The sequence below is a fragment of the Leptodactylus fuscus genome, chromosome 10 (assembly GCF_031893055.1).
Source record: "Leptodactylus fuscus isolate aLepFus1 chromosome 10, aLepFus1.hap2, whole genome shotgun sequence".
Classification (NCBI taxonomy): Eukaryota; Metazoa; Chordata; class Amphibia; order Anura; family Leptodactylidae; genus Leptodactylus; species Leptodactylus fuscus.
The window spans coordinates 67,735,243-67,760,274 of record NC_134274.1 but is presented as its reverse complement, the minus strand read 5'-3'; the positions used below and the strand labels follow the sequence as shown (position 1 = coordinate 67,760,274).

Here is a 25,032-nt window from a genome sequence, read left to right as displayed (position 1 = left end):
ATATGTATTGAATATATAAAATTGATAAAAAATTTGAAATTAAAAAAAGAAGTTGTTCACATCAATGTTACGACAAATTAGTAAAATGCCAAAATAATAAAAATTTAAAGTGGAAAAAAATATTTACTGTAGCTCTGAAAATGTCAATTTCGGTGTGACACTGAAAATTTTACTTTAGCATAACCAATAATTTAACATATTTTCCACGAGCAAAGCCGCAGGTAATCTACTAGTACCGTATATACTCGAGTATGAGCCGAATTTTTCAGCACAGTTTTTGTACTGAAAAAGCCCCCCTCGGCTTATAGTTGAGTCAGCAAAAAAAAAAGAAAGGGGGGAGGGGGTATCTATGACCAGCCACAATATCAATGTATAGAATCTCCCATAAAATAGTGGGAAAAAAAGAAGCTTTAAAAAATAAAAATAAAGAAAATAAAAGTTGTATATCCCTCCTTTCCCTAGAATACATATAAAAGTAGAGAATTACTGTGAGACACATTATACACATGAGGTATTCCTGTGTCTACTGAATATAGGGGATCTGCAGTGCTCCTGTTCTGTCAGGAAGGGGTTAATAGGAACACTGCAGATCCCCTATATTCAGCCAGGCTGAATTCCAAGTGGGGGGAAAAACCCCAGTCCTCAAGCTCAGGGAAGGGGCAGACAGACAACCAAAACACCCCCTCCCCTCCCCCAGCAACTACTGCACCCAAAAACTCCGACCATTTTAATTTTTGAAATTTTCCAGTAGCCGCTGCATTCCCCCCCCCCCCCCCCTTTGGCTTATACTCGAGTCAATAAGATTTCCCAGTTTTTTTGCAGTAAAATTAGGGGGGTCGGCTTATACTCAAGTATATACGGTAATTTATATTTGCAAACATGTTTAACTTTTGTCTGCAAATCTAAATATGCTTATGTTCATAGGATTACCTTTTAAAGTCCTGTACATATAGCAAGAATAAACATTTAAAGGGGATTTCAATTAGACGGAACATAGATTGGGTTACTAATGCAAAGATGGAGGATGGTCACCATATAAAGTAATACTATATTGATTACATGGGCGTCCATGAATGAGTCTGTAATGACTAATGATATAATGGCTGTAATGATGGGGCCAATTTATCATTCCCATTCTGGCCAATGGGACCTCTTGAGATGTTGAAGAATTATGAAGAGGCAGGAGTCACTTGGTAACTCTGCTGCCTCTCATGCCAGTGGAAGAATGAGCACAAAACATCGCCTTTAATAAATCGGCTATAGTGTACACAATGCACATACATTGTGCTTATAGGTGAATGTCCTCTAAATAGTTGTTAGCGCGTACTGTACAATGTAAAAGCTTGAGAGAGTTTATAGATTATTTATTTCCATCTTCTAGATACGCCATGGAGAAATGAGCCATAGTGGATAATATCTTTTAGTATTTGACTTGATCCACCAACCATACACATCTGTCCAGTACATTACCCAGTTGTGATATTTGTATCACTTCACTGTTGCTTCCTCTTGCTCTTCCTCTTTTTCCGTGACTGCCTTTTATTTTTCTGCTCCTTTTTTTTCCATGTATCCTTCACACATTGCTTTCCCTCACATCTAAAAATAGATAGTATAATTAAACGTAACATTTTGAGAAAATATCTTTATATTACTTGTTATGATGCTAACATATGAAAATATTTGCGGCATGTCTAAATAGTTAATGGTGGAGAAGTCATTATTTTTTAATTTTTTTTTGTAAAATGTTTAGAAAGCAGTAGGACAGTGACAAAAGTTATCTAACTCTGTATCCCCGCCACTTTCAGTCTAACAGTTACTAACTCATTGCTGTCTCCACTGATACAAGAAGCCTGCCAATGCCCAGTTAACCAGTCACATTTGCGTATTCTGTCTGACAAGGATGTAGAGACCAATAGGAATCGTTAACCATCAGATCAGTAATCTCATGGGAAAAGTGAAGTATGACTCTTTTTTAATTTTTTTTATGCCATGTTTTGATTTACACAAAAAACAGCTTAACAACCCATGTAATGTTGATAGAATTGAGAACACCAGTAAATCAAAGTGATCATACAATGTTAATTTATCCAATTGTCAACTGGGGTTAGGATTTTGTTTTTAATTTAACAGCAAAGTTTTTGCTTTCCTTTGAATTGACTTGGATTTATAGGAATAAAAAGGTTGAACTTAAAGGGTCTAGGTCTGTTTTCCAATCACGGATGTACAGTGGTGAACCTAGCCTCTCTGCTGCCTGAGGCGGACGATCAAAAGACGCCCCCTCTGTATTGAGTCCGGGGGGGTGGGGTGTTCATCTTTTGATCGTTCGCCTCAGACAGCAGGGGGGGGGGACTGTTGGGGGTGCTAGCGGTAACATTACAATAAATACAATGCAATAATATTTTGTGCAGCAATACTCACTGGAGACGTCTTCCCACATTTCCCATTTCTTCCCTTTGGACCACCATGACATCTTTTTCCAGCTGTGCCTTGACTCTGTAAAGTTTGAAACACAGACATCTTTGACTCCTCACTTTTCCACGCACTTAACCTCTTTCTCTCTCTCTCTCTCTCTCTCTCTCTCTCTCTCTCTCTCTCTCTCTCTCTCTCTCTCTCTCTCTCTCTCTCTCTATATATATATATATATATACTAGCAGGAGGACCCGGCTTCGCATCGGTATATTTAATTGCACTGGTGTATTTTGTACATTGTTTGTGTGTGTCCATAAGCTTCATGTGATCATGTGTATCTCATTTCGGATATCAGTGAAAAACCTGTGATCGGTTGTTATGGAGACCTGGAGTAAAGTTGTGTGTATGTGACCAGTAGTCAGAGTAGGGTAGAGTTCAAGCTGTGCCAGGCTGAGGACACCCAAAAACTGTGACAAAAATGTGACAGACTTATTAAGTGGCTAGAGCTGAAGATTCTTACTCATGACCAACAACTAACTGTTCCATTCCTGCTTAATACATCTTACCCCTTGACATGTGCCCTTGTTATTCACTCTACCTGTCGGTGGTTTTAATGTTATTTCTGTATTGGTGTATGTTAGCATGGGGATGGATAACCCTGAAATAACTAAAGAGAAAAATCAAAGACTTCACTTGAGATGATGACATGTTTTTTTCTAAGGTAGGGGTGCATGCTCTTCAACATTGGGGCTGTGATGTTTCATGACATTCACCTACTGAAATTACCCAAGGTTTTTATTTTCAATTCAACGGCCCAGTTGTAAGTAAAATAGAAGTACATGTACCTGTTCCAGCATTTCATAATTATTCTTCCAAGTTTCGTGTTTGGATTTAGACACCTGCGAGCAGACTGCACAGTTATTCTGAAAAAGAGAGCGCTCATTCAGTCAGTGGATGGTATTAAGAAGTAACTATTTGTGGGTCTGAAAGCTTTGAAGATGGCCCTTTGTTCTAGAAACCAGTGGTGGTTGTAAATTGTGGACGATATTCTTATCTTCTAACACACCTTTCATTTCGTCAGTTTTGCATAAGGTATTCAGTGATTGTACGTATGTCTTCAGTGGCGTAACTAAAGTCTTGTGTGCCCTGGTGCAATCTTTTGTTTGTGATATTGATGGCTATGGGTGCTAAGTAGTTAATCCACCTTAGTGTGTTTAGGGTAATGTGTGGATCTGCTTGGCTTATGAGCCAGAAGGAAACTGCAATCTCAATACTGATGCTAGTGCTTATGGGTCCCGATGAAACTCCACCTTTTGCACCCCCTCAAGTTACGCCCCTGTATGTCTTCATCCATTTGTGAAATTCAATGCAAACTGAATATGGAGTTGTTCGTATTCATTCTGTTTTCCTCCATGCTTATAAGTTAATTTTAGTAGAAGGCAAAAGACATCTGATTCTACTTTTGTATACCTAGAGTCATTGCTTGTACGTAGTAGCATGTCTGTCTGCCACAAAAGAGCTAAAGTTTCTAAGGCAAGATGGAAGACCAGTCAGTCCACATGTTACAGCATTAAAGCGCTCCTTAAAGGGGTATTCCCATAACCCTTGTTCACCAACCTGCAGGCTCTGTGCTCTCTTCACTTCCTGGTTTTCTGGTGGGCGGGGTTTCACTTGCTCTGCTATCTGCTATATTTGCAGTCAGTAATGAGGGATTGGTGGTAATGAATTACCACAGCATGAAGCTGATGTGGAAACTGATGTAACAGAGCTGGATTTGAGTCAGGTTGCATTACATACAGAGGTAACGGACTCCCTATCTCAGACCTTATCAGCCAAATTCAATTAAACCGGCTGATAAGTGGAAGAGCTGAAGATAGATAGCTCAGAAATGTCGAAGTGCTCCCCTCCCTCCTCCCCTATCTGAGGAGCTCTGTTAATTGTCAGACATACACAGCTCAGAGCTGCTGCTGAGCACTCAGCCCCCCCCCTTCCCCCCCTGAGAGCAGGCAGCTATGTCACTTGGGAAATGAGCAGACAAGCCCTGTGTCCATATAAACAAAGTGTAAACAATGAAGTGAATAAATTAAGATAGCGGCCAAACAAAGCAGTTTTGATAAAGCAATGTATTTAGGAAAAGTCTTATATCCACATAAACTAGCAGTATAGATAGGATGCTTTTCATGGGACAACCCCTTTAATTTAAAAAGTGAAACCTTGCCTGTGTTCATAAATCCTCATGGGCAGTCAGTCCTTTAGCTAAGCCCCTAAAGAAGGGGACTTGATACTTGGCTTCACTACTGTGATTAAACAAATCTGGAACTTTCTGGACTGTGGTACCAGCACTGAAGCCATGAAAGCAGTTGGAGCTTTCATAATTATAATTTTACATTAGTAAATTTTATTTAAACGGCTGGTATGTGCATCTCTAAGATATTTATAGCATATCCTGTAGATATACCGTGAATGTCTTGTCTAGTAGAAATCCCTTTAAGAGTATTCACTTGCTAATGTAATTGAGACTTCTATATCATAATATCTATCATAATTAATATCTCATTCACTTTGATGGGCATTTTTGTTTCTGCTGTGTTTCTGCGACATCAAAAAAACGTGTTCCCACAATGTGGACCCTTAATCTGAGGCTGGGGATCCATGTTGTAATGCTGCAATTTGGCCAGGTGTAAGCAAAAATCGCGCCATATTACAGTACCTGCAAAGTAGACGGGATTCTGGCTAATCCCATCCAGAGATTGCAGAAAATAGCTGTAGCGGAAATGCTGTGATTTCAAAAACCGTTGCATTTTTGAAAATTGCAGCATGTCAATTATATCTACGGAAATAAGGACAGAAAGTCCGCAGAGGAAAACTCTGCCAACTTTCTGCGGAAAAAAAAAACACCATTTGTTTTCGCTGCGGTCTTTTCCACGGCACTTTCTGCTTTCGGCTCACTATGTAATCATGGTTGGGTTTCTAACTAGACCACAGACAGTTGCTGCATCCATTGGCATTGATCAAGACAAAAGACTGTCACCACTAAGATTGTTACTGTTATGGTACTGTTATATTCCAGGTTTATCCAGAATTTATGCTGGGGCCACACATGGCGGTGCACGCTCCGCAGTGGAGATCTGGAGCAATTTACTGTACAATACAAGTGGATAGAGTTTTCAAAATCCCATCTTCTTCCAAAGAAAAATTTATGGATAAAAATATGAGTTTTCCATAAATTTTCAATTCCACAGAATATCCATTCTCTTGCAGATTTGCACTGTGGATTTTTTCTTTTGCAATTCAAAGGGTGAAGTCTGCGGTCAGACAGCAACAAAGTAAACAAATCTGTAGTTTTTGTGGATTCGGCAGCAGAATTGGGCAGAATAATGGTGATTTTTTTTTCCTGCCACATCTGGCCCTAGTACTGTGCTGTGCTGAACATCTTATTTATCAAAATATGTTCTTGCAGACAGCTTATGCAACTTGCAAGCGTAGAACAGTGGTTGACTAGTCGGCTTATACAGGAAGTAACTGCTCACATATAAGCAACCTTTAGGGGTCATTGTGGAATCTCTGGACCTGTAGTTGAGAAACCTTGGGAGTGGGCATTGTTACATTTAGTATACTTTATTTCAGGTCATTGAATTGTAACTTGTTGTCAATATTCCAGCAGCTAAATATCTATCTTAGGCTGTAAACTGGATGACTCACATAATTTCGGTGTTTTCGCAGGAAGAGGACGGTTGTATCACCTCTATATTTTCAATCAGTTTCGGTCTAATGTTAGTTGCAGTGTTTATACATCGACATCTTGAGAGAACAACTGAAAAAGATAAAAGAGGTCTATGGTAAATTCTAACTTTACTGCAGATTGTACATTGTAATTACAGACACCGTACTCTGCATAACCTCCACCAAAAATAATGGTTGCAACTAGTGGTGTAAGCAGGAATGGCAGGGCCCCGTGGCAAACTTTTGACATGGCCCCCACCCGACCACCTCCAGCAATTACCGGCCTATTAAAAAAAAAATCCATAGCGGCCACTGCAGGGCCCCGTGGCAGCCGCCACCGCTACTACCCTGGTAGTTACGCCCCTGATTGCAACAATATTTTTTATGGGCACTAAAAATAATCTGCTATCGTTACGGACTATCTAGGAAATGTACGAATGAGTGTGGACAGTCACAGTAAACATTTGGTTAGAAAGATTTCTGCCACCAATGGGTCACTATTACTACTTAGTCTTACGTTATGGCTGAAATTAATGTGCTCGCCTGTGAAAAAGAGTAGATACATTTTAGTAAACAGGGTATGTGTGGTTGGTTGTAAAGTGTAGGCAATACCTTGGGGAGAAGATGTCAGAAATAGTACAAAAGAATGAATGTAAACAAGAACAAGTAATAGTAGCTTACATATCTAGGTAGAAAGTAAGGTATACTCTGGAGAGGAGTGCATGTTTTCTTCCCTCTCCAGAGTATACCTTGCTTTCTACCTGGCTACTTGTTTACCTTCACCCTTTTGTACTATTGTTTGCACTTTATGCTGCTTCTTGCCTACTGTTACTATAATAGCTGTTCGGGCACAGGTTTTGTCATTACTATATTTATATTTATTGTATTTGTGCATTTATTGGATATACATATGTGTGGAGGGGTGTATTTCCATGTGGTCTTTTACCCATTCTTTAGAAATATAACTCACATAGTTGATGAGGTTGGATAAAGACATTAGTCCATCAAGTCCAACCTATAACCCTACAATCCCTACAGTGTTGATCCAGAGGAAGGCAAAAAACCCCATGAAGCTCATGTCAATTGCCCTATTTCAGGGGAAAAAATTCCTTCCCGACTCCAAATCTGGCAGTCAGTATAAAAACCCTGGATCAACTTTTTATATTTATAATTCAATAAAGATGAGAAAAAATGGAACGCAAAAATGGAGCACTCATCACATCTACACCCATATACACCAGTACCTATCTTTTACCACTATAGGAATCACTGCTGACACTCCTACAGTGACAGTCAAGTTTGGCATGTATTGTCACTCTTCTTACCACAAGTATTGTGGGTCTCTAGGGTATAATTTTTTGTATTATTTGTACACAGTAAATTTTAATGAAAGATGTTTAACCGGAGCAAATGGCTTTTTCAAATATTTTTTTGGCGATATCTCGAATGCAAGATCCTTTATGGCTTAAGTAGTAACTAAACAGGGCAATAAACAGAATTGGCTTGGACTTTGATTTTTAGTTCAGCATTTTGTTTATACTGTTCACTAGCAATACCAGTTAGGTTTATAGTCTTAGTATTTTAACCCCTTAGCACCACAGTTTATATGTTTAAGAGGATTTCTGGACTAAAAATATTGATGATCTGTCCTAAAGATAAATTACTATATTATATTAGATTCGTCGGGGTCTGACACCCACTACCCCATCAACTGACTGTTTTTGGCTGCTGATACACAGAGAATGGAGCAGGTAGCAGACATCTCTGTTCCTTGTATAGTAGCAGCTTAGCGGTGAATGGGATCTGATCTGCAATACTCTACTCTGGCAGAGAACTTAGCTCTCTGCTTCTTGTTTAATTTAATGTGTATCATTTGCTGAGAACAGTTGATGAATGGAAATGCCGAGTGCTGATTCGCCAACAAACTGTTATTAACCGGTTAAGGACCAGGCCCAGAAGTGCGTTAAAGACCAGGCCTCTTTTTTTCAAAACTGACATGTGTCACTTTAAATAGCAATAACTTTGAGTCGCTTTAATTTCACAAGTGATTTTGGGATTGTTTTCTCATAACACATTATACTTCATGTTAGTGGTAAACACTAATCAATATTTTTGTATTTATTTATAAAGAAAAAACTAGGAAATTTGATGGAAATTTGGAAAAAATTGCAATTTTCAAAATGTGAAATTCTCTGCTTTTCAGGCAGAAAGTCATACCACCCAAATACATGAATAAATATTATCTCCCATATCTCTGCTTTATATTGGCATCATCTTTTGATTGTCTTTTAACTTATTTTGGACGTCACAAGGCTTACAAGTGTAACAGCGATTTTCCAGATTTACAAGAAAATTCCCCAAACTAATTTTTTAGGGACCACTTCAGTTCTGAAAGGAATTATAAAGGCCTGTATAATAGAAACCCCCATAAATCACCCCATTTTCAAAACTGCATCCCTCAAATTAGTCAAAACAGCATTTGGGATGTTTGTTAACTCTTTAAGCATTTCATAAGAATAAAAATAATATGGAGGTGAAATTTAGACATTTCATTTTTTTTTCACTAATACATTCATTTAGACCTAAAATTAACACATTCACAAAAGGTTAAAGGAGAAAATGCATCTCAGATTTTGTTATGCAATTTCTCCCGTACACAGAAATACCCCACATGTGAGTGTAAACTGATTTTTGGGCACACGGCAGCACATGGAAGGGAAGGAGCGACACTGGGTGTTTGAACAGCAGATTTTGCTGGAATAATTTTCAGGCACCATGCCTCATTTGCAGTGCCCTTAGCGTACCAAAACAATGGAAACCCCCCAAAAGTGACCCCATTTTAGAATCTACACCCCTCACAGAATTCATCAAGGGGTATAGTCAGCATTTAGACCCTACAGTTGTTTCACAGATTTTATTAACATTGGGATGTGTAAATGAAAAATTACTAAATGTCACTTTATCCCCAAAGTTTTCATTTTCAAAAGGGTTTAAAGGAGTAAAAGCCCCCCACAGTTTGTTAAACAATTTCTCCTGAACACGGCAATACCCCATATATGGCTATAATCTGCTGTATGGGAACATGGCGGGGCTCAGAATAGAAAGAGCGCTATTTGGCTTTTGGATGGCAGATTTTGCTGGAATAATTTTTAGGTGCCATGTCGCATTAGCAGAGCCCCTAGAGAACCAATACAGTGGAAACCCCCTAAAAGTGACCCCATTTGGGAAACTACACCCCCCACAGAACATATCAAAGGGTAGAGTGAGCATTTTGACCCTACAGCTGTTTCACAGATTTTATTAACATTGGGGCATGAAAATTAAAATTTACTTTTTTTTCCAACAAACTGTCAATTTAGCCCCAAATTTTTCATTTTCACAAGAGGATAAAGGAGAAAAAGCTCCCTAAAGTTTGTTACACAATTTCTCCTGAACACAGAAAATGCCCCTTATGTGGTAATAATCTACTGTATGGGAACATGGCGGGGCGCAGAATGGAAAGAGCGCTATTTGGCTTTTGAAGGGCAGATTTTGCTGGAATATTTTTCAGGTGTCATGTCGCATTTGCAGAGCCTCTAAAGTACCAATACAGTGGAAACCCCCTAAAAGTGACCACATTTTGGAAACTACTCCCCTCATAGAATTTATCTAGGGGTTTGGTGAGCATTTTGGCCTCACAGCTGATTCACAGATTTTATTAACAATGGGACGTAAAAATGAAAAATTACTTTTTTTTTTCCAATTAATCATCCATTTAGCGCCATATTTTTAATTTTGCAAGTAGTTAAAGAATTAAAAGCCCCTCACAGTTTGTTACACAATTTCTTCTTAACACGGCAATACCCCATATGTGGCCATAATCTGCTGTATGGGTACATGGTGGGGCTCAGAATGGAAAGAGCGCTATTTGGCTTTTGGAAAGCAGATGTTGCTGGAATAGTTTTCTGGTGCCATGTCGCATTAGCTGAGCCCCTAAAGTATCAATACAGTGGAAACCCCTCAAAAGTGACCCCATTTTAGAAACTACACAGGTGACAGTAAACTGGAATTCACCAAGAAGTGACCCTATTTTGTAGGGACAATTTTAGGGTCTCTGCAAATGTGACATGGTGTCCAAAAACAAAGAATATAAATCTGCACTCCAAAAGCACATTGTTAGAATCATATCTTCTATCTCGTATTTGTCATCCATCTTTCTCTAGCAAAGATATGTAGTCTTGTCTCAAAAGTAATTAACATGGAGATGCTATGGGCTACCAGGAAATGGAATGCTAATGAATCCTTATCTAGCTGATTGACTTCAGAGTTGCACCTTTGTGTCAAGAGTGTGTAACACAGGATGTTCTATAGAAACACTGGAAGTTAGATCCAAGAAGTGACACAAAGGTCTTTGATGTGTAATTATCTTCTGAGCCTTGAGATACAGTGACTGTAGGGGGGTAGTTTCCTGTTGAAGGGTAATTAGTCAGCACTCCACATCCAAGTACTAAAATGTTATAAGTCGAACCTGCATTTGTCTGTATAAATACTGCCTCTTCTGTAACAATAAATCAGAACTCACTTGATACACTATGTGTGTGCGTGTGGCTTCTCCAGGCCCAATGGGTGGTAGCCCATCTAGGCCTGTTAATTAATTATTTAATTTGGAGCTCTGCAACATACTCTTACGAGGACAATTTAATGTCCCCAACACACATATCGCTCCTTCACACCCTGCTGTGTACCCAAATGGCGGTGTATGCCCACATGTATGACACTGGTGTACCCCGAATAACAGACTTAATGCCATATGTGGATAGAAATGGCTGTTTGGGCACAGAAGGAAGGAGCGCTATTTTGGATTTTGGAGCACAGTTTGATTTTTGGACGTCATGCCACTTTTGTAAAGCCCCTGAATTGCCAATAAAGTGGAATCCGTAGACATGTCACCCCGTTTTGGACACTAGCCCACTGATGGGATTTATCAAGTGGTGTAGCGAGCATTTTTAACCCTTGAGTGTTGCATTTATTTAGTTTCCAGAAATGAAATCGCAACTGATAATGAGAAGTTAAAAATGAAATTTTTCCAGAGATTCACCATTTCAGTGCCAATATGTTGTGCCCGACTTATGTCAGCAGAGACACTCCAAAAACTGGTAAGCGGGTATCCCGGGCACAACAGCTTTTAGAGCCGTTCATCTCTGATACAAGGCGGGCACAACATATTACGCACTGAAATGACGTATTCCTGGAAAAATGGTTATTTTCACCTCTCACAGTCAGCTTCGTATTCAGTTATGGATAATAAGTTATAGCAACACTTGGGGGTTAAAATGCTCTCTGTACCCCTGGATAAATCCTTCAGGGGTGTAGTTTCCAAAATAAGGTCTCATATCAGGGGATTCCACATTACTGGCGTTTCAGCTCTACAAAAGTGTCATGGCATCCAAAAACCAAACCATCTGCGCTCCAAAAACCCAATAACCCTTCTTCTCTTTTGTGTCCGGCTGTGCCCTAATATCAGTTTATACCCACATATGACATTACGTCCGTTATCCCGGGTACACCAGTGTCATACATGTGGCATAAACTGCAGTTTGGGCGCAGAGCAGGGCGCAGAAGGGAAGGAGCGCGATGCGGCTTTTGGAGTACAGATTCAGATGTTTGGTATCTGGACGCCATGTCATGTTTGTAGAGCCTGTAAGGTACCAGAAAAGTGGATTCCCCAAAGGAGTGACCCCATTTGAAAACTGCACCCCTCAAAGAATTTCTCAGGGGGTGTAGTGAGTATTAGTATCCCAGACGTGACTGCACAGCGGATGGCGAAGAGGGAATATATAAGCGGTGCGGAGCACATTGCAAACACCACATTCCCTACTATGTCCCAGTAGCTCCTATAATTGGGGGAGTCACTTTGGGGGTCACTACTGGTGTCTTTTCGCTCATAAGCTGTAAATCTGGGGTGTCCCCTGATATCCGCTCTCACTGCTTATATATTCCTTTCCTGACGCAGCCAGTTGTGTTCTAATAATTTGGCGATTTTGGTGTTTTTTTTGTCTTCACATTACTAGATGCTATATTTTCTTTATTTTTCTGGTGACGCGGCCATATAAGGGCTTGTTGCTTGCGGGATGAGATGCATTTTGTAATGACACCATTTTTGGGTGCCTACAATCTATTGAATACATTTTATTAACTCTTTCTTGCTGGATTTAAAAAAAAAAAAAATCAATCCTGGCATTGAGTTTTACCTTTTTAATTTTTCACCATGCAGCGTACAGTAAAAGTAAGATGTTCCCTTTATTCTGCGGGTCGGTACGGTTACGGCGATACCTCATTTATGTTATTTTTGTATGCGATACTAACTCTGCAGAACAAAAACACATTTGGGGACATAAATCAATGTTTTTTGCATCGCCATCTTCTGAGAGGCGTAACATTTTTATTTTTCGGTTGACAGTGTTGGTTGGGGGCTTATTTTTTGCGGGACAATGTGCGCTTTTTATTGGCACTATTGTGTGGTGCATATGACTTTTTGATCACTTTTTAAAGCATATTTTGTAAGATGAGATGGCAAAAAATCATTACTTCCGGCGAGTTTTTTCCTTTTTTTTTTTCCGACGTTCACCGTGTACATTAAATATTATTACACTTTTATTGTACAGATTGTTACGGACGCGGCGATACCAAATATGCATTGTTTTTATTAATTTTTAAAGTTTTTTTTATATAATTAATTTTCTATAGAAATAAAGAGATTTTGGGGCTTTATAACTTTATTACTTTTTTTTAGACACTTTATTTTATTTTTTCACTTTTTTTGTCCCTTTAGGACACTTGAATCAGTTGATGCTTTGATGAAAGCACCAACTGATTCTGCACAGTAGCTTGCAAGACACGAGCCTGCTCGTGTCCTGCAAGCTACAGAGGAAGTGAGACACATCGCTCACTTCCTCCACCGCCTGGCAGGATCACCAGGTATGTGGGGGCTCCGGTAGTCTGGGGTCACTGGCCAGACCCCAGACTACCTTTCACTGCTATCGGCACCCCCCGATCTCGCCGCGGGGGGTGCCGATCGGGTTAAATCTGCGGCGGATCCCTTTCGATCGCGCCCTGCGTGCGCGCTCATAGACCAGTCTAGCCTTCACAATGCGAATACAGACCCGACATCCGCCTCTCTCTATTACAGTGGGTGCCGGTCTGTATTCGCATTGTGAAGGCTAGACTGGTCTATGAGCGCGCACGCAGGGCTGGCGGCATCTCGCCGCTTGGCCTTGCATATGTGACCGCGGAGCGGAGCGGAATAACAGCATCGCTTCTGCCGCTGCTGGCTTCATGCAGGGCAGAAGCATAGCGATGTTGCTGGCTTCACCTGTGCCGGCGTCTAACCCTGTATTGGCGGCCCCTTCCCCCCAAAGCGTAAACTTCCCCCTCCCCCTCGAGGCTCGCTCCCATGCACTTAGCCCCTCCTCCCTCCCTCTGAGAGCAGGCTGATACATCACTTGACTCATGAGCAGCTAGGTCAGGGCTGTGGCCACAAAAAAATGAATAAAGTGATATAGTGCACAAACTAAGCAGTTTTGCTGAAGCAATGTATTTAGGAAAAGTCTTACATTCACATTAACAAGCATTATAGATAGGATCCTTGGGATGGGACAACCCCATTAATGACCTATTCTTCTCTATGTATTAGCCTATTAAAACATCCTCTTCCCACAGGATTAGAAATAAGTGTCCTATTGGTGGGGGTCTGACCATTCTTGAGAATAGGTTCTTCCTGTGTCTCTCTGCGTGAATGGAGCAAAGTGTGCTCCTGTCCATTCATTTGTTCCATTCATCTCTATAGGACTGCCAGAGAAAGCCGAACACTGTAACTCAGCTATCTTTAGTAGTCCAACAATAGAGATGGAGTGCAACCTTCACAGATTCTGCCGAAAATCAGCATAGAGAAAAGTCGTGCGCGGAGGACTTTTGTCTCTGCTGGTTTCAGTATGAATGCAGCAGAAACTATTATAGTCTTTAAGATTTGTGGATGCCTGTGGGTAACCATCTCCATTGTTCTCCATCTTTTGGGTCCCACAGTAAATACAAACGAGATCACGGTGCAAGTGTGAACTTACCCTTAGTCTTAGTTAATATAGCATGTGATCCTGGACCAAAATTGAACTCACTTTAATTAAAAATGTGGATGCTTTTAGCTGGAAAACCTCTTTAAGGCTGGGGAGAAATCGCGGCGTTTTACAGTAACTGCAAAGTGGATGAGATTCTTGCGAATCCCATGGCCACTCTGCGGTAGAAACCGCTATCACAGCATGTCAATTATATTTACAGAAACATCGACAGTTTCCCCATAGATATAATTGTAACATAAAGTCGGCAGAGGAAAACTCCGCGAACTTTGTTTAAAGCGCTGCAGGAAGAACCGCCATATAGCTGTGGATCATGCTCTGGGGCCTTAGCCTAAAGTTCCTGCCACTTGGTGTCTCTTTTCTAGCTAATTTACAGTTCATTCACTGTTGCTAGGTGAGATTCGTCTCCATATATGTAAGATGGATCAGAGTGAATGGAATGGGGAGGGGGTTTCTCTCTTCACATAGTGAATGCAGATAGGAGGGGCTGATTCTTATCACAGACTCCTCACAGTACATCTGCAAACTGCTGAGACTGCAACATATTGTACAATGTAAGAAAAGTCTTCTATGCACTTGTATGTGCTTCTGGCTGCTTGATGAGATATTGTTCACATACAGCAAGCAGCTTTACTGACTGTACTCCTAGAGTGCTCTTTTCCTGTGATATCTGCTGTATATTTGCAGTTCGTTGTTCCTGGACCTCTTTCTATTATGCACACGTGGGCTTTTCTCAGCTGTTTGTTTGCTCTTGTACAGTTACTCCTGTCAAAATTACATGTAAACAAAGGAAACTAATTATAATGGATAGGGGAGGGTCCGATATCCAGTAGCCCTGCAAACTAGCTGTTCTGCCTAATGTTTACATTTTGGGAGCCGTGCTGCTCACCCAGCATAAAATATGGACTGCTGCAGTACGTAAACATACCACTGCACATTGTATGGTGAGCGAGCAGTGCTGCTCCCAGCAGTAACATTACCAGCTGCATTTTTTTGGAACAGCTGCTCTGGCTGTTGGACGTCTGCAGATGTAAAATTGGTAAGGTGGATAACTCCTTTAACCTGTTCCCGACATCTGCAGTAATAGTACGGTGGATGCCGTTTATTTAACTGTGGCGGTTTATAATACAGCAGAAACCCGGGGCTGATGTCTGCGGTCAGTGCCCACACTGATTGCGAGCATTAAGGCCCCTGGCATCTTGGTCAAAGCTGAATGTGGCACCATTTTCCTGGCTGCACATTGTGGCGATGATGGTCAGCATCCCTAATGAGATCTGGTGCCAGCGTTCCATTGCCATGATAGCCTGGAGCCTATTGAAGGCATGTATTATGCAACCTGTCATATAAATGCCAATATTTTGTAATGCATTAGTGATCAGACCCCCTGGGGTTCAAGACCCCTAAATGCAATAAAAAAAAGGGATTATATATCCCTGTGTCCAAACAACCAGAAACTTCTAAAAATATTTTTCCCATATGGCAAACTCCTTAATTTTTTTGATGTTTTACCTCTGATAAAAATGAAAATAAAAAGTGATCAATGCAATAAGCATTACCCAAAATGGTATAACTAAAAAGTAAACCTGGCCCTTGTACAGAGATGCCTTGTGCATCCTCGTACAAGGAAATATATATATATAAAAAATTACAGGTGTCAGAATATGGAGACTTTTTTAGAAAAAAAAATTTTTTTTGCAAAGTTTTTGATTTTTGTTAAGGGTTTGTAAATGTAAATAAAACTATACAAAGATTTCTCCAATTCCACCCAATTCAGATTTTTTTTCCAGCTTCCCAGTACATTGCACAGAATCATTAAAGGTAGCATCATGAAGAAAAATTTGTTTTGCAAACATTAAGACCTCATATGGCTCTGAAAGTGGAAAAATAAAAAAGATTATGGCGTTTGGAAGGGGGTAAGGAAGTGGGAGTCAAAAACGAAAATCAAAAAATTCCTGCTATGGGAAGGGATTAAATTATTCTTCATAACAACAGTTTAGCGTCATTGCTGGGTGGTAAGGAACACCCCCTCTGACAGTACGGGGCTATGGATGAGTACTTTCAGGGGGGGAGGGCATTCCTCACAGCCCAGCTAGATGGTCAGGAACGCCCTTCTGAAAATAGGCAGAGATCGGTACCATTATAACAGCAAGGATATCTCCAGCTCCAGGGCAACTAATGGAAAAGCCACTTAGGAAAGTATTTCAGGCACTCAAGTATTCTTGTGAAATTCATTATTTATTGAAGGTGATATTATAAAATAGGCAATCCACATACGGCGTGAAACATTTTTCGGCTCACTGTGGAACCTGTCAGACCCGGATTACCTTTAGGTAGAAAGAAGCCAAAATTGAGGGCAGAGCTGCAGGAGTAATAAGTGATAGAACTAGGAGAAAGCATGTATGTGGATTGCTTATTTCATAATATCACCAACAATAAATAACGAATTTCACAAGAATACTTGAGTACCTGAAATACTTGTGGTTTTGGGGTGAAACCCTATCAGAGCACCTAGGAACTGATAGGAGTGCCGTGCATTTTTCATTGCCCAAGCTACTTTAAACCACTCCCATAGTGCTGTAGATGCTGTTAGCAGGATAAAAATAATACCTTTCTTATGTTTCAGAGCCCCAGGGATGCATAGAAAAAGCATTTTTATTCTTTAGTCAAATGAGGATTTTTGCGCACAAGGGGAGTTTTCTTCTATTAGGCTAAAGTCCCACAATGCAGAAAAGCAGCTTTTTTTGAACCAAAGCCAAGAGTGGAATGAGCAAAAAGTAGAAGATATAGAAGGTGTAAGAACTTCCTATATATTCCCCATTTCTTTTGTAGCTATTCTCTGCTTTGGCCCAAAAAAACAAAAATTGGAAAAAAAAATTGCAACAAAAAAGCTGTGTTTCCGCAACATGGGACCTTGGACCTACTGAGTACTGCTGTATCATCACCACTAAACACACCCATCCTGCGTTCAGTTAGGTAGGAGGCCTGACTCACGCTAGATCATCTCACACTGCCCAGGGGGACAAGTAGGGCGGGTGTTTAGTGATGATACAGTAAAATCCTTTGCTGAAATATGTTTTTCCAGTTCTGTTTTCTTTGCCTCCTTTCACTCATTGGTTCTTACTGAAATATGTGGTGGTATGGGTCCTAATAAATCAGGGGCACCAAGTCTGGGGAAAAAGCCCCTTTAAACAGGTATATCTCATCTCATGTTATAATACATAGAGAAGTGCTTTTGGGAGCAGCTGCAAATATATATGTAAATTCTGACTGTTTTTAATTATTGATATTTTTGAAAATAAAACAATATTGGTTTTACATTGGTTTTATATACTCGAGTATAAGCTGACCCGAATATAAGCCGAGGCCCCTAATTTTACCACAAAAAACTGGGAAAACTTATTGACTCGAGTATAAGCCGAGGGGGGAGGAATGCAGCAGCTACTGGAAAATTTCAAAAATTAAAATGGTCGGAGTTTTTGGGTGCAGTAGTTGCTGGGTGATGGGGAAGGGGAGGGAGTGTTTTGGTTGTCTGTCTGTCCCTTCCCTGAGCTTGAGGACTGGGATTTTTTTCCCCCACTTGGAATTCAGTTTGGATGAATATAGGGGATCTGCAGTGCTCCTATTAACCCCTTCACGATGGAACAGGAGCACTGCAGATACCCTATATTCAGTAGACCGGGCACTGTCAGACACATGGATACCTGATGTGTTTGTGTTTCACTGTAATTTTCTACTTTTGTGTCTATTCTAGGGAAAGGAGGGATTTAGAACTTTTAATATTCATTTATTTATTTATTTTTTTAAAGCTTCTTTTTTTTCCCCCCACTATTTTATTGGAGATTCTATACATTGATATTGCTGCTGGTCATAGACCCCCCCCCCCTCCTAAAAAAAATTTAAATACATTTTCTTTGCCAACTCGAGTATAAGCCGAGGGGGGCTTTTTCAGCACAAAAACTGTGCTGAAAAATACGGCTTATACTCGAGTATATACGGTAATTGCAAGATTACAATCTTATCTTTTATATGACAGAAAAAAGCACTTTTCTATTTTTTTTTTATAATGGCCAAGATGTATCTATTTAAAGTGACTCCCCCAAGACTTTATTTTTCTACTTTATCATCCCTGTGTTCTAAATAGAAGTCAGTGAAAAACGGTAAAGAATACAGAAGTGACAGAAGTAGATTTCGGGGGAGGATTCAACACAAAAGAGGCAAAATGTGTTAATAAACTGTATAACACTATTAACGTCACAAAGATTGACAGAAAAAACAAACAAACTTTGTTTGAAAGTTTAGGTACGCTTAATAGAAGTTAATAGGGATATGTATGCTGCGTAGTAATTCAATCCCAAGGGCAGATACTAGAGTATATTTTTACATCGTGTACAGTGTATCTTGAGGTCAACTAGACTGTGAATTTTATTCATAACAATCCAATCAGATTAAGTAATGGTTAAACTCTTGAATTCATTTTCCTAAATGTTTTCAAAGTTCCCATACACAGTTGATAAAAATGACTACAGTCAAATCAAATAATCTTTCCTTATAGGTAAGGCCTTAGAATATTCCTCGAAATATTATTCATCCATCGCCCACTGTCATTGTTATTTATAATTAGTTTGATAGACTTGTAGATATGGCCAATACAGATCTGCATCAGTGGAGCGATTGTACACTAGACAATAGTTGTTCAACAATCAATCTACTTCTATCTCATGTGTATGGACACCTTAAATCTATGATGTGGTCAAATAGAAAAATTGTAAATGAAGTATTGTATGATTGAATAACCATTAGCATACTTGACTGTATCAAGAAAAGAATGACTTTCTTAAAGCTTACCTGGTGAACTCATTGTAATGTAAATAGGCAGCCAAGAGAACAGCAACAGCATGTGTAACTCCATTTCAATCCTTTGATCGCTCTGGAAGAAGTGAAAGCCGTGTGAAAGCAAAGTTGTATTTCTTATCAGGTTACTTCCTGAACGTGAACCTTAAGTAAGCAGTACGTCTCAATTTATTGTGCATCGTAACTTGTCTGTATGCCATAGTGTACGCCTATGAGTCAAAGCATGTAATAAGAAAAAACACAAGAGGGTGGTTTATATGTGAATGAAATAAGATTCATAATAGGCTGCAGAATACTTACACGTCACTGTTGTATTGTTCCCATGTTAAATGAAAGAAAGCAGCGGGTATGACATTTCTTCAGCTCTGTGTTTTTTGCCCAAATCATGGTCCTGTGTTTCACTCACATGATCAAATAATGGTTTGCTCAGTTGGAAAACTATTTGGTATGACAACCAGAAGAAAAGCTAAGTAATTCAGGTGATGCTCCAGAGGAACAAAGGAGAAGAAATTTGGTGTTAATCCTAAACTGGATTCATTCTGATAGGCTCTTCTGGAACAGTATCGGAGGTATTTCTTCTGGTCGTCTTCCCCAGTATCGTCTAGACTATTTACATACCCTTACTGAATGAACACCATTGACAGACATCTTGGCTGGAAACCAACTGGAATCTGTGGCAAAGCTGTTCTGTGACTAATTTGCTTGGCATGGACAAATGGTAATTAAAGGAGTTTTCTGGACTCCCAATAGGCTGTCCCACTCATCAGCAATTGGAAGAGGGTGCAGTGGTCAGGTGAGTGCCACTTTTTCTTCTCAGGTCAGTGACGTCCGTGAAGCTGAAGCTTATGTCTATTGAACAGGATTTAGCTGCAATACCCAGAACAGCCACTATATCATTTAAAGCGCCGTTTTTTGATCCAGTCCAGAGGCTGCAGCACTTGTCCAAATGCCACTTTAATTTTCTGATTGGTGGCAGTGCACAGTGCTAGATCTCCACCAGTCTCATGTCCTATTCCAAGGGTAGGAAATTGAGATCATAGTCCTGGAAAGCCATTTATACTTTTATGACCAGAGCATTAAAATTCTAGTTGTTTGCAGATAAGATATGATGCAACGAACTCATACTGAATGTATTTTTAAGAAAAAACATTTTTAACATGTTGCTCAGTTACTGGATACACACAAATCGGACATTTATAACATAACTATGTCATAAATGTCTGATTTGTGTGTATCCAGCAACTGAGACCACTAGTACTATAAAGAAGCATATATAGTTACATAGTTACATAGTTACATAGTAGATGAGGTTGGATGAAGACATCAGTCCATCAAGTCCAACCTATAACCCTACAATCCCTACAGTGTTCATCCAGGGGAAGGCAAAAAACCCCATGAGGCTCATGCCAATTGCCCTATTTCAGGGGGAAAAATTCCTTCCCTACTCCAATCTGGCAGTCAGTATAAAAATCCTGGATCAATGTTTCCTTAAAATCTAGAGTCCATAACCTGTAATATTGTTCTCTTCAAGAAAGGCATCCAGGCCCTCTTTGAACTTGTTCAGTGAATCCGCCATCACCACTTCCTGGGGCAGAGACCTCCAGAGCCTCGCTGTTCTTACTGTGAAGAATCCCCTTCTATGTTTCTGGTGAAACCTTCTCTCCTCCAGACGTAGAGGATGTCCTCTTGTCACTGTCACTGGCCTAAGAGTAAAAATATCCTTAGAAAGTTCTTTGTATTGTCCCTTCATGTATTTGTACATTGTTATTAGATCTCCCCGTAGACGTCTTTTCTCTAAATTGAATAACCCCAAGTTTGTTAATCTATCGTTGTACTCCAATCCACCCATTCCCTTAATTATTTTGGTTATTTTTCAAGTTCCCTTATGTCTTTCTTGTATATTTGGGCCCAAAATTGCGCACAATATTCTAAGTGTGGCCGTACCAGTGATTTGTATAGAGGCATAACTATGTTCTTGTCATGAGAATCTTGACCTCTTTTGATGCATCCCATAACTTTATTTGACTTGGCAGCATATTCCCCATTCTGTTCACTATAAAGTATCTAAAGTAAATAGTCACCTCTAATAGGTGCAGAGTGGAAATTTATGTGCAGAAAATTCACTTTCCCGTGAAACAGGAAACAAATAAATTAGTTATCGGAGTTCTAACCTGTTGGCAATACTACCAGTTCTCATATCTTAAGCTATTAAAGACCGGTAGAAATACATATTCAAGTTCTATAGAATTGATAGAAATAGTCTAGAACAGCATTCCATTGTTTGGGGTACCTGCAGCTGAACCCTAAATAATCATACATTTACCGCCTAGCCAGAGTATAAATATTTTTCATCGGCCAACCCCTTAAAATATTACTTGTTTTATACTATCTATATTTTTTCCATCTGCAACTTCAGTAATTGACCCCCTTTTCCATACTGTTTTTAAAGGGATCCTATCATTTAAATATATTTTTTTCTGGTTGACACGTAGGAATAGCCTTAAGAAAGGCTATTCTTCTCCTACCTTTAGATGTCTTCTCCGGGCCGCCGTTCGCTTGAAATCCCGGTTTCCGTAGGTATGCACTGGGGCGGACCCCAGCACTCAAACAGCACTGGGGGCGTCCCCAATGCTACGAGAGAACTCTCCAGCTTCGCCTTCATCTTCTTCAGGAACGGGGTCTTCTAGGCCTCAGGCCTAGAGCAAAGCCGACTGCACATACACGCCAGCCACAAGAAAATGGCCGCTTACAATACTATGCAAGTGGCCATCTTCTTGTGGCCGGTGGGCATGCGCAGTCGGCTTTGCCTCAGTCCCGAGGCCTAGAAGTTTGAAGCCAACCTCCGGAAGATGCATCAAGACCCCGTTCCTGAAGAAGATGAAGGCAGCGCTGGAGAGTTCTCTCGCAGCATTTGGGACGCCCCCAGTGCTGGTTGAGCGCTGGGGTCCGCCTCCAGTGCTGCAAGAGAACTCATTTGCATACCAGCAAAAAATGGGATTTCAAGCGAACAGCGGCCCGGAGAAGACATCTAAAGGTAGGAGACAAATAACCTTTCTTAAGGCTACGTGTCACACCAGAAATTTTTTTTTTAAATGATAGGATCCCTTTAAGTGTCAGGCAAGTTTTTGCAGTTATAATGTCATATTTATATTTCCTTTATGGCTTCTCAGAATTCCTGCATTAAAAAAAATTTGTACAGCAGAATAAAAATACGCAAAAGAGACACAGCAAAATTGCTGAAGTTGGTCAAATTTCTTATCGTTCCATATGATAAGTATACAGTATATACACTTGGAGGATAATTTGATTTTCCATTCACTTTTTTGAGCATTCGGTTAGGTCATCTTTTTTAAATTGGAGGAAGTCTGACACTAGATAAAATTAACAAATTGGCTGCAAATCTTCAAATATTGCCTGGTGTTGAAACTCCACCAATCTAACATTGATAACCTATCTTAATGATAGGTTATTAATAATTTTGTTTAAAACCCCCTTTAATTTGTGAGTTGCGCAAAGGTTTTATTGATATATAGATTTTTTAATATATGCCATTTAGATACCGACCTGTATTCATTAACTTGTGCAGAGCATTGATCGGATATATCTGCAGAAAATTTCAGTTTGGGAATGGGACAGCACAGAGATTTTGGAAACAACTCCCAACACATAACCAAAGATCAAAGTGATGCAAGCGAATAATGAGGTTGCAAAAAAGAAAAAAAAAATTTTTAGTTTCAAAACATTTATTATATGACAGCAGTATAAGAATATCATACGATAACAAATAACAAAGGTCAGAGTCGAAGTACCTAACATGGCGATCTAGTATAATAACAAAATTTTATATAAGTAGATATATCAAAAGCGGAAAACAGTTGGGGAGAATCTACTACTGTCCAGAAACCTGGGGAATTCAAGAGCAACAAGGAAGCAAAATAATCTGGTATACTCTGGCAAAAATGGACAACCCGCTTAAGTATATGATGTGCAGCGGGCAGTGAAAAAAAAAAAAAAAAAATCATACTCACCTTTCCTTGGTGCTCTGGTGCCTCCCTGTGCTGTCCAGTCTTCTGGGTCCCATGCTGATGTGAAGTCTAAGCAACACATGACCGCTGAGGCCAATCAGCCCTTCAACAGAAGGGATTTGTGAAGTCACAGCCAGTGAACAGTTGCACTTTGAGAAGACATCAGAGCATGAGGACCGGAACTCGCCAGAAAGACACCAGAGCACTGAGGACAGGTGAGTATGAGGGGCAGTCTGCGCCGCACCTCCCATGAGGCGACCTGAAGCGACTGCTTCAGGCAGCACTATGCCAGGGCCCCAGGGAGGGCGGCATTTTTGCTTACCTAAGCCAGTCCAGGACAAGCTGTCCTGGACTGGTTTAGCATCCACCGAGCGGTGGATTTGGGAGGCCGCTGGCCTCCACTCACGCTCAGGCAGAGAGCAGGTCCTCTCCCTGCCTGCTCTCTGCCTGCTAACGCCGCTCTGCCATGCCCCCCTTTGCTCCGCCCTGCCCCCTTCGCTCCGCCCCCTCTTCCCGGGGGGGGGGGGTGGCTTTCTGTCATCCGCCACGGGCGGTGACAAAGGTAGGTTCACCCCTGGGGGCAGTTCACACGGAGTAAACTGGCGCGCAATCTGGTACGTATACATGTGTTAGAGTTTGCGCACTCAAATAAGATCCCATTGATTTAAATGGGAATTACGATCGTATAATGCGCGTTATTTTACGCCCATAATTTTGCAGACGAGTATTTAAAACATCCTTCCACTTCCAATATAACTCAATAAGGCTAAGGCCCCATGGGACGTCCACAAGCCGAAAAGCGCTGTGGGAACAACCATGGCGGCAGCGCAATACTTAAGACAAAAAGTTCTCTGAGTTTTCCTCTTTGGACTTTCTTTTACAATTATATCTCTGGGGAAACCGTCAGCATTTCCCTAGATATAATTGGCATGCTGCAATTTCCAAAACCGCGCCGCTTTTCGCTAGAAACCCAACCACTTTGCACTTACTGTAAAATGCCATGATTTTTCCTGCGGCGTTTCTGCCCCATGGGGCCCCGGCCTGAATCACTGTAGACACAGTAAGTTCCAGACATGGGACTTCCAATAGTATCAGAACTGACTTTTTTTTTTTAACCAAATTTCAATATCTATTATTCTTATCATTCACCTTCAGACTTATTTCAGTCATCCACAAAAATATACCCACATTTATATTTTTTTATTCAAATTTTTTTTCTTTTTTCAAGTGTAAAAAAAAAATTGTCGTATTTGCAACTCTACACAGACTCTGTTGTAGAAAATGTGCTTTCATTTTAGCCAATATGTGGTTTATTGGAAGCAAATGGACCCCACACAGAATAACTGTTCCACCAGCCTTCGGGTGCCAGAAACGTTTGGCTTGGATGGGAAGCAAAGTAATAACAGCGACACTGCTGCGCCATCCACTCGATAGCTGTGGTTCTGGGTAATTGTAGCTCCTCTCCTATTACTTGGATAAGAGCAGCCTCATGTGTTCCCCATCCACTGCAGCAGCTTCCGGCACCAGGAGATCACATCCAGTGACCTGTCTTTACTGAGCAGCAGGCACATCCATATCTGATATGGCAAAATGATTAACACAAGGGATAGAAATATACCTATTGCTCCATAAGTAATAAGTATCACCATGTGAATAAGTAGGCTTACCCTTTGTCTTATTATAAGCCTCTCCTTGAGAAATACTGATTTGAATAAAACTATATTTGCACTTGATCGATCTAAAAACATCATGTACTGGTTTTGTGTTAACCAATAATATTTCTATTTCTACAGGGACACTGGGTGATCCAGAAATGGGTGATGGTGAATCACAGTTATATGTGAAGATCAGCAGCAACAAATGTATATTAAGGTACATCATAAGTGACAGCCTCCCATCCTTTATGTATCGGTAGT

The 25,032-nt window shown here is 40.3% G+C and overlaps 2 protein-coding genes across 3 annotated transcripts in view; one reads left to right on the top strand and one right to left on the bottom strand.

Annotated features, from left to right (window-relative positions):
• RASSF4 (Ras association domain family member 4) overlaps positions 1 to 25,032 on the top strand; it is a 136,510-nt gene that overhangs the window by 50,078 nt on the left and 61,400 nt on the right. For both annotated transcript variants that reach the window (XM_075257795.1, XM_075257794.1), the window contains one exon: positions 24,910 to 24,988. In XM_075257795.1, coding sequence (XP_075113896.1) covers positions 24,930 to 24,988 — 59 coding nt within the window. In that variant the 5' untranslated portion in view covers positions 24,910 to 24,929. The remainder of the gene's footprint in view (positions 1 to 24,909; positions 24,989 to 25,032) is intronic.
• On the bottom strand, positions 838 to 19,160 carry LOC142219375 (C-X-C motif chemokine 10-like). The gene is made up of 5 exons (XM_075288374.1): positions 19,086 to 19,160; positions 6,112 to 6,223; positions 3,255 to 3,332; positions 2,419 to 2,493; positions 838 to 1,596 (listed from the first exon to the last, which is right to left on the bottom strand). Exons 1-5 carry the CDS (start codon positions 19,147 to 19,149, stop codon positions 1,494 to 1,496), a joined length of 432 nt encoding a protein of 143 aa, XP_075144475.1. The 5' UTR covers positions 19,150 to 19,160; the 3' UTR covers positions 838 to 1,493.

Coding starts and splice junctions, on each gene's coding strand:
- LOC142219375 (XM_075288374.1), bottom strand. CDS start 19,149: ATGGAGTTACACATGCTGTTGCTGTTCTCTTGGCTGCCTATTTACATT. Junction 2,494..3,254: donor ATTATGAAATGCTGGAACAG/GTACATGTACTT, acceptor CAAACTTTACAG/AGTCAAGGCACAGCTGGAAA. Junction 1,597..2,418: donor AATGTGGGAAGACGTCTCCA/GTGAGTATTGCT, acceptor ATCTATTTTTAG/ATGTGAGGGAAAGCAATGTG.